The sequence below is a fragment of the Haemorhous mexicanus genome, chromosome 12 (assembly GCF_027477595.1).
Source record: "Haemorhous mexicanus isolate bHaeMex1 chromosome 12, bHaeMex1.pri, whole genome shotgun sequence".
NCBI lineage: Eukaryota > Metazoa > Chordata > Aves > Passeriformes > Fringillidae > Haemorhous > Haemorhous mexicanus.
In genome coordinates, this window is record NC_082352.1 from 15944895 (window position 1) to 15959223 (window position 14329).

At 46.8% G+C, this 14329-nt stretch overlaps 1 protein-coding gene across 1 annotated transcript in view; it reads right to left on the reverse strand.

The window, feature by feature from the left end:
• The window catches only part of EDC4 (enhancer of mRNA decapping 4), a 31066-nt gene extending 16792 nt beyond the window's left edge, over positions 1-14274 (reverse strand). Inside the window, exons 1-13 of the mRNA XM_059857323.1 lie at positions 14145-14274; positions 10020-10176; positions 9094-9205; positions 8353-8452; positions 6722-6911; positions 5550-5697; positions 4955-5059; positions 4407-4516; positions 3794-3877; positions 3157-3252; positions 2066-2168; positions 1435-1615; positions 84-156 (exon numbers count right to left, since the gene is read on the reverse strand). Of these exons, the coding sequence (XP_059713306.1) occupies positions 84-156; positions 1435-1615; positions 2066-2168; positions 3157-3252; positions 3794-3877; positions 4407-4516; positions 4955-5059; positions 5550-5697; positions 6722-6911; positions 8353-8452; positions 9094-9205; positions 10020-10176; positions 14145-14223 (1538 nt within the window). The 5' untranslated portion in view covers positions 14224-14274. The remainder of the gene's footprint in view (positions 1-83; positions 157-1434; positions 1616-2065; positions 2169-3156; positions 3253-3793; positions 3878-4406; positions 4517-4954; positions 5060-5549; positions 5698-6721; positions 6912-8352; positions 8453-9093; positions 9206-10019; positions 10177-14144) is intronic.
• Positions 14275-14329: the final 55 nt, after the last annotated feature.

The following is a 14329-nucleotide window of genomic DNA, read 5'->3' on the forward strand; positions in this document are numbered from 1 at the left end:
TTACGAGCAAAAGAATTTAACTTAAATTTCTACAGGTCATGCAGGGTTAGGACAAACACAGACAGCTGCACATACATACTCACTTGGTGTGAACACAGAAGAGCTTTATCAGCACACCTGCTGCTGATTCAACAGCCCCAGAGCCCTGAGCACCTTCTGGAAGGGAGACAAAGGTAAAATATGAAGTTGCAAGGAAACTACACACAAAGTACTACAAAAGCATCACAGCAGGATGAACTGACAGCAAATAACCAGCATGATACAGATTCTCTTTATCAATGATCTGGATGAGGGGATCAAGAGCACTCTCAGTAAATTTGCAGACAACTCCACAGGATCACAGAATATCCTGAGCTGGAAGGGACCCAAAATGATCACTGAGTCCAACCCCTGGCCCTGCACAGAACACCCCAAGAAATCACTGCATGTGCCTGGAAGAACCGTCCAAATGCTTCCTGAACTCAGACAGGCTCAGTGCTACAACCACTGCCCCAGGGCACCTGTTCTTGTGCCCAACCACCCCTTCTGGATGAAAATTTTTTTCCTGATATCTAACAAAAGCCTCCACTGACTCAGCTTTATGCCATTTCCTTGAGTCCTGTCTCTGGTCATGAGATTGAAAAGATCAGTGTCTGCCCCTTGTGAGGATGCTGGAAGACTGCAATGAGGTCTTCCCTCAGTCTCCTCCAGGCTGAACAGACCAAGGGACCTCAGCCACTGTCCATACAGATTCCCCTTCACCATCCTCATGGCCCTCTTTTGGACACTCTCTAACAGCTTAGTGTCTTTTTTATATTGTGGTGCCCAAAACTGCACATGGGACTCAACACTGCACCACTGCAGAGCAGAGCAAGACAATCCCCTCCCTTGACTGGCTGAGGATGCTGTGCACCACGTTAGGCAGAAATGCTGATGTGCTGGAAGGGAGGAAGGGCTTACAGAGGGATCTGGACAGGTTGGATTGATGGGCTGAGGCCAGCTGTGTGAGATTCAACAAGGCCAAGTGCCAGGTGTCCTGTGCTTGGGTCACAATAATCCCCTGCAGCACCATGAGCTGAGCAGAGTGGCTGCAAAAGCTGGCCAGTGGGAAAGGGCCTATGGGTGCTGGTTGAGAGCAGCTTATAATGAGCCAGCATGTGCCAAAGTGGCCAAGATGGCCATTGGCATCCTGGCCTGTTTCAGCAACAGTGTGACCAGCAGCACCAGGGCAGTGACCAGGCCACACCTTGAATCCTGTGTTGCAATGCTTGACAACCCAGTTTAAGCCTGGTGAAGAAATTTTGCCTAACAACCAATCTAAACCTCACTGGGCGCAACCTGAGGCTGTTGCCTCTAGTCTTGTTATTTGGGAGAAGTGACCAGCCTTTCACAGGAAAGTCAGAACAAGCCAGGAAAGAAATCCTGACCACACAGCAGCCAGATTTTGTCACCTACCTACACTCAAGTTGTCAGTTTCCTCTTCTGCTGGGAGCACCTCGGTGTGCCGAAGGCGGCAGCGGCTCACGGCCTGGATGCCAAAGCTGAGCACTGGGTGGGTAAGGAGGAACTCTGAGATGGAGCTGAAGTAAGCCTTGCCCTCCTCCTGGTTCTGCATCAACTCCATCACATACAAGACCTGGAAATGGTAAATCAGAGCTTTCAGAGCAGACCATGCACATGTGTGGGGACTACACAGCTGAGCATCCAAAACAGATTGGGAACAAGGCAAAGATCTAGGAATAAAAGCCTGGATCTTGAAATTTGAAATGGAACACTCAAGGGAACCACAAGCACCACACTCTTAAGCGAGTCAATGTTGATCAAGAACTCAATCCTACCATGCCAGACACAACTATCTCCAAATGAGAGCTTTACAAAGGGTGAGAAATAATCCTTAAGGCTCCTCAGGATTACTCAGCTGAACTGCTGCCCTTTTTCATCAAACAGTGAAATTGCTGAGTCAACTTCTGCATTTTTATCTACTAACATGCAAATCCCAGACCTAGGCAGCAGAACCAGTCACACACAAGGCCAATTCTGCTTCAGCCACCATTTCCCACAGGCAGCAACAAAATGAACCACTTACTTTTCTCTGCACATCACTAAGTATCAAATATTCAGCGGAGAGGTCCAGGCAGACTTTCAGGCTGGGAGGAATACTCATGGAGCTGAAGATGTCAGGAGAAAAGCTACATAGACAAATAAGAGGGAGGGGGTGCAGACAGCAAGGTAGATTAGCCCAACTGGCATGATTGCTGTGAAACTGCAATAATTACCAGAACTCCCACGGAACCTTAAGGAGTTTACAGCCCTATTACAGTGCAACCACCCACTAGAACAGAAACTCCTTTGCTGAAATCAATGCTGACATCAGCTAAGAAAGCAGCTGGGAGATGGCAAGATAGGATCGAGTTATGGATTCTGAACACTGAAATGGAAGGTGACACTTAAGTCATTACTCATCATGTTCCACATTCATAGGAGTACAAGAGTCAATGCTACAGATTTAAAACAAAAAATCCACCAAATCAAAATAACCCTTCCACAAATTTTGGACCTTCTGTAGTGTGAGGTGGAAAAAGCAGCACTTGGCTCTATGTCATTTCTTCTCATTTAGAGATGGAAAATCCAAAGTGGCCTTAAGCATGCTTATGGTGAGAGAGGCCAGGATCCAGCATCAGAAAAATAAAATTAGGGAACCTAAGCTGAGTCAAGGGATGGATTAAAGCACAATTTCAATTTCTGGACCTACACAAATGGCTCAACATTTAAGCCTTAGACAATTTCTTAAGCTTTATCAACACAGCAGCTTCTCAAAATTTAAAAAGAAAAAGCACTAATAGGAAAAGATCCTAGATTGGTTATTGAGTATCTAAAATTTCCAGAGAAGAAAACACTCAAGGTGTGCAGATCTGTTGTGCAATCTCCCCTCATGCTACAGCTATGTCTATGCTTTACAGAACAAAGCAAAGACAACAGATCTTGGTAACACAAATAATAGAAGTATAAACTTCCCTGGCCTTGCCTAAGCTTGACCTGACAGTCTGCCAGAGCTGAGAGCTTCCAACAACAGATCAGGCAAAGGAGTAAAATCCATGGGACACCAGGATTGCAGGTCACCTCTGCAAATTCAGTACCCTTAAATCCCAGCCTTCAGGGGCATCCAGGCACACGTACCGAACAGTCTGCAAACAGGTCCAAGACACCGTGCACCACATCTTCAGTTCTCTGTTCTGATCGGCTCCTGTGATGAGAAACCTCCAGAAGGGAACTCTGTAGGCACAACAGATCCCAATTCTCTTAAAGAAGATTGATCCTTCCTAGAAAAGCTCCTCACAAGCTGCCCATGGCCGATTTTGCCCAACCATGGCATAGAATTCCCAGAAAATTTCTGCTCTGAGGCAGACTAGAAACCACTACACCTCTCAGAAACCTTAAAGCCACAACTGAAGAAACAGTAACAATAAAAGCTATATTTTCAGCAATGGGCAGCTGAAATCTGGAGGACTAACACGCCATTTAAGATTGACCATACCACAAACCTGAGAGGACTCAGGTTTTTCTAATTTCTCAATTTAGAATTCTCATTACGTTCATGGAATTGGCACTATGATTAAGGTCCCTTTAGGATGTGCTTCAGAGTCTCATTTATTTCTCCACCACTAGAAAACTGACTACAAAGATGACAGGACTTGTTCTTACCACAAAGCTAAAAACTTTAAGTATGATTCAGTTACAAGGAACTTTCAAGACAAGGCAGAGTAAGAAAACAATGCTGAACTTCAATACTTCAAGCACAGGATTAGGGACTTACTCTGGGTCTTGTTTTTTATGGTTGTCACAAAAGAGCAGGCAGGAAAGAGGCCTACCATCATGGGGTTTCCACTCATGAAGACACCTGGGAATAAATCAGAGAAAACAGCCAAGTGTGAAGGGAGTGGTAAATGAGGAGAATGCTGAACACACAACTCCTTGTCCAGAAGCCACAAATGATTATTGACTTGTAGCTCTCCTTATATAAAATAAGGAGATCACACAGACAAATATTGTTACCAATAAATAAATAAATAAAATCCCATGTTGCCATTTGGTCTGGTGTCTTTACAAAAATACAAAGCAAAAAGAAGTCAACATTGAGAAGAACAGCTCAGAGCAGATTCCTGCATTTACACAGACAGTGCAAAAGAGTTTGACTACAGCTTGTGCAAAGCACAGAACTCCTGTTTCCAGACACAGATCTCTGCTTTTTTCATAAGTCTATGATTTTCAGTGATGCATTTTTTCAGCAACAAATTACAAACACTTATGCTGTATCTTTATAATGTCCTGAGAATGACCATCACAGATAATTCTGTATCAAGGAAATTCTTCCAGAGAAAATGCTGCTCTCTGTTCCAAGATCCTTCATTTCCCAATTCTCCAGTTACCTTGGCTCATCCTGTCCCTCAATATAGATCTGCCAGAATTTTACAAAACCATCATGGCTTGCTGTGGCCAACACAGTTCCATCTGGAGAAAGTGCTCCCTCACTCAGGCACTACACAGAGGGGGGAAAAGAGACACAGAAAAGTAATTTAATAGCTTTTCTTACTTTACAAGAAGAAAAGGCTCCATCTTCAAACAAGAATTTGACTAACAATTGATAGTAGAGAAGACCAGAGTCATTTCTAACAGAAACTGGTAGCTTCTAACATTAAGCCTTTTAACCCTTCACAGAACAATTGACAGGCACCCTCCTTCTTGGTAATAATAAACTATCACCTTTTCCAGACAGCAAATTCAAGTACAAGGGATTCTGTTGCCACTGATCTTCCTGTTATTCATGTTATGAATAGAGCTCATTTTGGTTTGGGGTCTTCTGGCTTTTCACAATCATAATTGCCTCACAATTGTTTTTTTACAGCCAACTGTCCTAAGAACTGCAGCTCCTGAGACACTATAACCCAAAGAAAACAAAAAAACCCCAGGTTTGTACCGTGCTGTGGCCTTTCACCACAATGAAACCTTCTTTGATATCAGGCACTTCCACCGGCCAGGAGCTGTTGTTGGTTCGGATGATGTCCAAGTCCCACACCTCTGCCTGGAAAACAAACATGCAGACACACAGGTTTATTTTTATAACCACTGGCTTGATCCAGAGAGCTTCCTAGATCCTTATCTTAAGGCCTGATACACCAGCCCAATGGAAGTGTGTGACATACACCTTCCCATTTCCACACAATTTGGCCATTCAGTACTTTCCTGGCACGGCACACAACACAGGGAATTGGCATTTGTAGCTGCTGCCCACCAAGCCCCTCCCTTGGGTACTGTCTCAGCCTGAACAGACAAGTGATGTCTGTTTCAAGTGGCCCTTGGCATTTGAGGGTGAGCAGAAGTTCCCTTTCCATCCTCCTGAGGCCCAGAGAATGATCTCTCCTGGGAAGAGAGGAATCCAACATCTTACAGGAGGATCCCCAACATGGACTAGACAGGAGCCTTTACAACTTCATTGCAAACTCAGCTCTTTCCTCCATTAAATTCTCTCCTAATGATAAATTAGGGCAACGTTTCCAAAGCAGTTTCCTTACCCTGTCCTCATGCAACAACGCCAAGGTCTGACTCCCCTCCTCGCCGCTCTCCTCGTTATCGTCGGGGATGAAGGGGCACCAGATGATTCTCCGGAAGGTGTTCAGGGGGGTATTGTCAGGTCGCTTGATGTTAACCAAGATCTCCTCTCTGATCACCAGGGTTAAGAAATGTAACATTCTGGCTCTGCTGCTAATGCCCAGCAATAATCTGTTCAGGCTTGGTCTGCTGTTTTAATACTGTTAAACCTCAAGGGGTTTTGGGCCATTCATTCAAATAGGAAGCAGGTAAAGGGATTCTGCTGAGAAAGCAGCCAAGCTAGAGTTTCCTCACTGACAGAAGAGCTTCAGCTTACAAAAGTTTATAGGTTCTCACAATTTTCTCTTGCAGGCTGCAGTGACAGGATAAGCACAACAGGGGTACACAGCCATGTCTGAATGTGCAATCCATCAGACAGCTAATGATTAGATGATTCTTTAGCATTGCAACACTACTAGGGAAAGACAGAAGAGCTACCAAACTGCCCCCAGCTGAGTGCTCGAGTGCACCACTACAAATCAGGGCTTCAACAACTACCACCACCTTTGCTCCAGTTGCTTTTGAAATGATGGTGCACAATTAAAATTAAAAGGCTACACTCTGAGGTGACATACCTCACACGTTTCCCAGAAGCACTGAGCAATCACTCCTAGCAATTAAAAGGAAAATATTTAGGGTAATGAACACTGAAAATAAATTTCAGGGCCACTAAAAGGATGACAGGTTTGGAAGGAAGATAGTGAGTGGATGGGACATATTACATCCTCTTCCCTAGAGAAGTAACTCAGGAAAGGAGGTAGAACCAGACAAGGCAAACCTCTGTCACACACTTGAGGCGACACTGCCCACGGCCAAGGCCAGCTGCTACAGACTGACACTTCTCACTGTCTACTTTGCCTGGACCAGGAGCACTGAGGTGCTCCTAGAATTTCAAGCAATGCAATATCAACTAATGACTGTACTGAATGCAGGTAAAAGTTGACAGATTTGACACTCTGAAAGGGGCATAACTATCAATCTTTACCCTGCAAGCTGTTATTCTGCAAAGGCTACAAAATCAGAGGGTAATGCTGGGGTTGCATTCACATCTAATCATTACACAGAGGCTGACAGGAGGTGTATTTGGACAAGATACTGGATTTTTTCTTTATCCATGGCCAGGCGCCAGACAAAAAGGTTGCCAGCCTCGTCCAGGCAGGCCAGCTGGTTGGAGTTGAGGTGAGCAAAGGCCAGGTCTGCCACACCTCCCGTGAATCCCTTCAGCAAGGTCCGCTCAGCAGTGCTGACACTCAACACCCGCACCATGGCAGAGCCATTGCTGGCAGCTGTGAGACACACAGAGGGAGAAGTCACCATTCAGGTCTGTGGTTTCTCTGCATAATTCTCATAAACTTCCCATAACTCTTATGAACGTCTCATAATTCCCAGGATTATCCTCATTAAAGATGCTGCTATTAAACACGAGGCCTAAACCTTCATCCTGAGCTTGCCACGCTTCCAAAGCTGACCTCCAGTGACAGTGAATTAATTTTATTAGCAATTTAATTTTCAGTTACTGCAGAAAAGGAGTCACTGAGAGGCAGATAGCTCAGATACACGTTCTGTAAGGGGAAGCAAAAGGCATGAGCATTCACTCTGCAGAAAGCACTGCTTTTTGGCTTGCATGACTGAAAAGAAGATGCTTCAGAACATTAGCACACTAAGCTAAGTTTCCAGCTTCCCCTTTTCCGACAGACACCAATCACTACAAAGCAGGCAGTCTTACAGAAATCATGGTACTTTCACTTCCTGATGGCCACATCAGCCCTAGCAAACCACTCAGCTTCCCAGTGTTACTACACCCAAGCTTTTAAAATACTTTTAAAAGGGTGAGACATCCTTCAGCTACTCTAAAATAACCTCAGCTAGGAAAAAACACAAGAGCAGAGTAGCAGGTTTCATCAAAGACCAGATAAACTGGTGTGAGAACTAAGAACAAAGAGACACAGACACTCTGTTTTTCTATGAGAGCAGAAAGAGACACTGTAGATAACTAAGTGTTCATTTCATAGAACCCTTAAGGTTGGAAAACACCTTTAAGATCATCAGGTCCAACCAGCACAACCCTCATGTTCACCACTAAACCATGTCCTCAAGTGCCATATCTATGTGTTTTTTGAACACTTCCAGGAATGGTGACTTCACCACTTCCCTGAGCAGGGCAGTTCCAACGTTTTAATTTCTCCTAATATATAATTTAAACCTTCCCTGGCACAACTTGAGACTGTTTCCTCTCATCCTGCCACTTGTTGTTCTGCCTTCCTCTCTCTATTGCACAAGGCACTGCAGCTGCATTGCTCTTTGGATCCTCAAAATTTAGCCTTAAACTCAAGTCTAAATTTATGCAAGCAAATCCATCACAAACACTTATCTGCTCAAATTACTATGGGGCTGTTTCTGTGCTTTGCTACAGAGCAGTTTGTTTGCTGCAAAAAGATTTAATCAGAGGAGGAATATGAACATCAGCTCTCCTGTAAAACCAGTGTAGTCCTTCAGCTTTTCCTACATCCCCACTGAGTTATTCTCTTTTATTTCTAACTCTCCCAGATAACAAACTCTTCTCTCCACCATTGCTTATATTCCCTCTACAACAGCATTCTGACATGAGTATTGCATGGTATGTTTCAATTAGTGCCAGTTATACTGTTCTGATGCAAACTCTGCCTTTCTGAATGATACACACAGCAAAAGAATACAAATCACATCCAAGACAAGAAGGTAACTCACCTCTAATGGCATAAGCCAGGTAAGAGTTTGAAACAGCTATCAGATTGCCATAATAGTATTTCTGCTCCCAGTCATATCTAGCAACAGGCTGTATTTTCACCTGTTCAGGAGAAAGAACACAAAACATGAGAAATGTCTGGAATTATCTTTTCCATCTTTGTGGTCCCTTAGTTTGCTGCATACTAAGGAACAAACTGGAACAGAAAATGCAAAAACACAAAAGGGAAAATTAAGGAACAAAGTGGAAAAGGGCTGAGTGCATCAAGACCAGATGTCTCTCTCCTAATCATCAGCGTTTGTTCTGAGCATGGCTTAGTTCTCTGCTCAGCACCAGCCCTAATTTCAGCATATTGGTTCTTGCAGCTCTGACCTGCTGGTCAGACCTCTCAGCAGGACTGACACCAGCAAAACAGCCAGGGAAACCCTCCCTTCAGGGTGCAGGGAGGAAACAACCAGCAGAAAAATCGTGTTTGTGGAGAAAGGACACTTTCCCAGGAACCTACAGCTTAGATCATGAACTTCTGAAAATGAGAAGATAACTCGGCCAGACTCTGGAGTAACAGAATCAGTTACAAGACAGTGCTCCAACTTTTTCTCCTTGTTAAAGTATTTGACAAACTTCTACCTAATTACAAACTCATATGACATAAGAAAGAAGATACTTATTTCTGTTTAAAAATATTCAAGCATGAGCTGATGTGACTAAAAAAGAGACAGACCAGGCTTTCTCCTGCTCCTTACCTTGTTACTCCCTCTGGCCTTACTGGTGATGCTGGAATCACTGCTGGCCACTACCTCCACATCTTTTGCTGATATCACTAAGCACGTGGAGCTGTCATCACCAGAAAGGCAGCTTTGAAAAAAAGAAAAGGGGAGGAAAATCAGACAGGACTCACAGGAACAGAATATTCAACACTTTATGTTAAATTTTAATAGCAACACAGCAGGATTTGCGCATCTAAGTGCTTGAGCTGAACAAGGGAAGACAGAAACTCCTCTCAGCTGAGTCTCCCTTCCCTGTGTGTCACAGGTTTGTGTCAAACACCTGCTTTGCTCAGCCTGCTTTGAGAGTCAAACACCTGCTTTGCTCAGCCTAAAAGCCTTCAGTTCATTTCACTTGAGCACAGACCAACATTTGATTCACCTCCCCAGCACTGGAAGGTGTGAAGAAACCAAAACCAACCAGCTGAATGTCATCAACAAAACAGTGCACACTGCTCGTGGTTCTCACGGCATCCTCTTTCAAAACCATGACCAGAGAACCCAAGCAGAAGCTACTTCCATGAGCTCTGCAACACCTCAGGTGACTTGGGTCCCTGAAGGAGTCCTGCTGGACATCTACAGGGGAACCACAAGTTTCAACCAGAGCCCTCATGAGTTACATTCACTCTGACCTACAATTTTCACCATGGAAATGTTGTCCTGTTTCCCCCTTCTCTGAACAACTCTGCAGGTATTCTTCAGTTCCTGAGGTGCAAGGATGGCAGAGTCCATGCACCAGCCTCACAAAAGCTACAAAAGCTCTAACCAAGAGCACTGTCTCACAACTGCCTCCTGAACTGAACACAAAACCCACTGTCAGACTCCCAGCACGCATCTCCACGCTCCAGAGAATCAAATTTGAGCTGTTTACTACTCACTCTCAGCATTTCTTTGACAAAACTTACATGACTTGTTTCTCCTGCAGGGCTCCTAGGGAGATGCTGCGATGCACTGGCTTGGCCAAAGCAGGTCCATCTCCGCCCCCAAGGGGGTCAGGCACCAGCAGCCCATTCAGGTCCCCGTTGTACGAATTTGACGGTCTCTGGTTCTCATTCACCGCACCTGAGGAAAAGCAAGACCAGCTGTGCCCAACGTGCATTTAAAAGAAACAGCACTGTGTGAAATACACCACCTGCAGGTGCTTTTTGCCAGCCTCTATTGGTCTGTCAGGTAGAATAAGCTGAACTGGTTAGGAGAAGTGCTCTACAAAAAGGATGTGTAAGAGACCTCCCGTGTGATGACAAACTCACCTTCACATATCTGAGTGAAATTTTTTCCTTCACAAGCAAATCAGAGAAACTCCAAAGAGTGTGTTTCAAGGAACTTAACCTGGCTTAAGGAGCAAATAGCTTTAGATCAGAAAGACTAAGCTGGTAATTCAGATTTACTGAATCAAGTGCCAGACCAAAAGGTTCTTGATAAGTCACTTCTAACCCTCAGGCCTGCAGAGAGACCTCTGAAGTCCAGCAGTGCCAGGATCTGCTGCAACATTTGGGGCTGGCTGGAAACAATACATTTGTTACTTTCCAAAACCTGCTTCTGACTGTGAGACCTCGAAGTCCAGGTGTTTAAGTAATTTTCCTAGGAAATTCTGCAGCTGTGCATTTGGGATTCCTATATTTTTCCCTTGGTTGAACAATCACAGAGAAGTTTACAGCACTCAAATTTTGTGTAAAGCAGCCATTTGTTCACAGCCCCAGCTGTGCTTTGAAGAGTGTGTATGCCCTGAATTTGCACATGTGGCCTAGCACAAACTGCCTGGTGGATTCCATGCCTTCTGAAGGCTTTAGGAGGGGACAGACGTAACAGGGGGTGAAGGAGACTCTTCTTCACTAGCAAGGCAAATATTTGACAACCCCCACTGGAGAGCAAGGTCCCCCCACCTGCACCCCCACATCAGCACACCAAGGAAAAGCCGCCTGTCTCAGCGAATCCTCGCTGGAAATTTTCACTGGTTTTGAAACCCGAAATTTCGTATACTGTTGCCAGGTAACAACTGCTGCTGAGCTCCTGCAAAATGGCTGCTCCCAGGACCAGAACTCCCCATCACTGGCACATGGAACAAACCTAAACACAACTGTGGGCAAGAGGCAGATCCTTCCAAAGTGAGACAACCTTTCTGCTACTGAATAGGCTTCAACAGATCAAGGTGAGTGCTGCTGCCTAAAACAAAACGGCAATTATTCATTTGCCAGAAGGGTATTTTAAGCTTGCCTGTTTATGAAGTCATTATGGACACAGAAATGTGCAGTGACAGGGTACCCTGATGCAGGGACAATTTGGGCACTCACCTCAGAGTAAAAAAAGCAGCAGCGCTCACACAGCACAAGGAAATTCAGGCAAGGGAATGTGATCCAGCACCTCCCACTGGTGCTGTGCTTGCTGTCACAGGATTAAGATGTGCCCCTTACTCCTACAGCATATGGTGGGTGCTTGTCCAGTTGCAGCTACTTCCACTGACAGCACTTGATCCTTTGTGACCAAAGACAGGAAAATATTCCCTACAGAAAAAGCATCCAGTCTCCCAGAGAAAGATGATACGTGCTTTGCCCTTTTGCAGCCACAGCAAAGTCTCATGTAAGTACTGCTGCTCTTTTACACACAGCAGGACAGTGATGTTTGCTCCATGGGAAAAAGGAAGGAGGAAACACTCCCCAGAGGCTGATGGGCCCAACATCAGCTCACCCAAGTTCAGGAAGGGGCATAGCTCAGTCTGTGTTAGTGGAAGCCAGACAAGCACAGGGGCTACCTGTACACAATCCTGGAGGCATAGAAGAAGGGACGAGGCTCTATTTAGCAAGAACATGAACTAAACCAAAAGGTTAAGCCAGACTGGTAGATCGAGGTCTCAAAGGGAAAGAAGAGTGTTTGTATTCATTACCTTTTCAAAGAGCAGGAGCAGTCAGAGCTGAGACTGAACTGTTCCTGCTCCCACCATCAGCTGCACCAGGAGATGCCAGCCTGTACTGAACGCTGCCCTGATACACCATGAGCAGGGTGAGCCCACGTAACACCTGCTTAGCAGCAGAGTTCTCTGCATGGATGGAAGGATATTGCCCAGCACCAGCAGGGATGCTCCTCCTCACTGACAGCCTGTCCCCACATCCCAGCAGGCAGGTCCATGCTTTGGCAACAGCTACTGAAGCACTGGATGAAGTTTGCCAAAACAGGGAGAAACTGTGTCAAGAGAGACAGACTGGGTAGTGGATTACATTTTCACAATCACCAAGCCCAGCAGAATTTAAAAAGTATTGGGACAGCTGTAAACTCTTTAGAGCAGGGAGTGTTTCTTGTCACCTGCCTGGACAGGACTTAGAGGAACACAACACTGCTCACAGCTACCTGCACCTGGTACTGCAAAACTTGAGGGCTCCCCTATTCCTCTCCCCTGGCATCCTAACAGGAGTTTCAGAGACTTTCAGCTAACATGTGCACTCTTCTTCTTCCCCTTATTATGTCAGTCTTTTCAAGTTTATTTGCTGTTACCCAGGCAGTGATTTTGCTGAGAACTACCACAGGTTCCTTCTGTGAACTTCCTGCCCACTTGCTCCTTCTCCTCTCAAGTGCCTCCTTGTGCACTGGAGCTGACAGAGAAGGTAAAAAGGGAATGAACAGGAAAGAAGAATGAAAGAAAAGCCATACTCTGTCAGCAACTCCTTGACTTCAACCAGCAGGAGAAGCTGTTTCAGGAGAAAGTCAAGCCACCTTGAGCAACAACTTCAACCATTTCTCAACCACAACATATCCCTTCAGTTCAGAAACTGCTTGTGAAATGAGTGTCCCCATCCCTGCACTGAGCTCTCCTTCCAGTCTTCCAAGTACAGTGCTGCACTACAAACAAAAAATGTATTTTTCTTGTAAGAATTAGAATTCAGGAACATGCTAGCACTGCAGAAACCACAGAAACTATTCCAATCAATGAGAAGATTCTCTAAGGGTAGTAGAGCTAATGAAGCTGCCTTCCTGTAGATTTATTCCATCACCTCACAGGCCTCTACAGCCCTCCACAACCATCCCACACCCAACCTCTCTTCCTTTTGGCCCAAACAAAAGGCAGCACACACGGCAGCTGCTTTGGACGTAGCACATTCCTGATGAGTCTCAGGACATTTTGAAGTTATATTATTCCTGTCTTGCCTTCCCCTTGAAAGGAGCACAAGAGGGGCATAATTCCGTCCTCTACCCAGAGGCTAAGATATTTTTGCAAAGCATTCATGTCTCAGTCTCCTTCAGAGTGTTTTACCTCACCACACTTGACTGAAACACCACGGCAGGTTCAAGAATGGAGATGAGAGAGAGCAGAAGATCCAGGAGAGTGGGAACACTATCCAGCTGACTCCCGAGCCCGCTGCTGATACTCCTACAGGCAGAAGGGAGCCCGCTCAACTCTGAGCAGAGAGGTATGATAGTTCAGAGCACAGGGAGAAGACTCACAACCACTTCAGAAGAGATATTTGTATCCCATTTCACGTACAAATAAGGAGAGTGAAAAGTTCCTGTAAACGGGGAACCTGGCACTGATCTCGGAGCAGCCTACCAGCCCCTTCCACTCAGCCCAGAGAGACGCCTGGGAAACACTCCAAGTGCTCCTGGGAAGGGGGGGCACTCGTGTCACGGAGGTCGGCGCTGTTCAGCTCCCAGCAGCAGCACCTCTCAGCTGAATGGAGCCCCGAGACCGCCGCAGCAGCGAGCTCTGGGGCCGGCTGCCCAGCGCCACCAACCCCCTCCCTCCAGGCTGGTCCCCAGCCCGGGGGCTCCTCTCCTCACCGGCCGCTCCGCACCGCGCCGCCGGCTCCGGGCTCTGCGGGGAGCGAGGCAGTGCCGAGCGGGCCCCTTGGCCCCGGGCGGGTCCGAGGGCGCTGCCAGGCACCCCGAGGCGAAGCGGTCCCGGCCGGGCCCCGAGCGCGACCCCTGACAACCGGCGGGGCGGCGGCGCAACGGGCGAGGGGCTCCCGCGGCGCGGCCCGAGACAAGGCCCCGCCCGGCCTGGCCCGGCGGCCTCTCGCGCCCCCCCGGTCCCCCCTCCTCACCTCCCGGCCGGTCCAGCTTGAGGATGTCCCGCAGGTGCTGGGTGGCGTCCTCGATGTCGATGCTGGAGCAGGAGGCCATGGGGCCCGGCGCGCCGCCCGCCCGCGCCGCCGCCGCCACCGCGCTGCCCGGCCCGGCCCCGCCGCCCGCGCTTCCGCCTCCGGCCCGGCCCTGCGAGCGCCGGGCG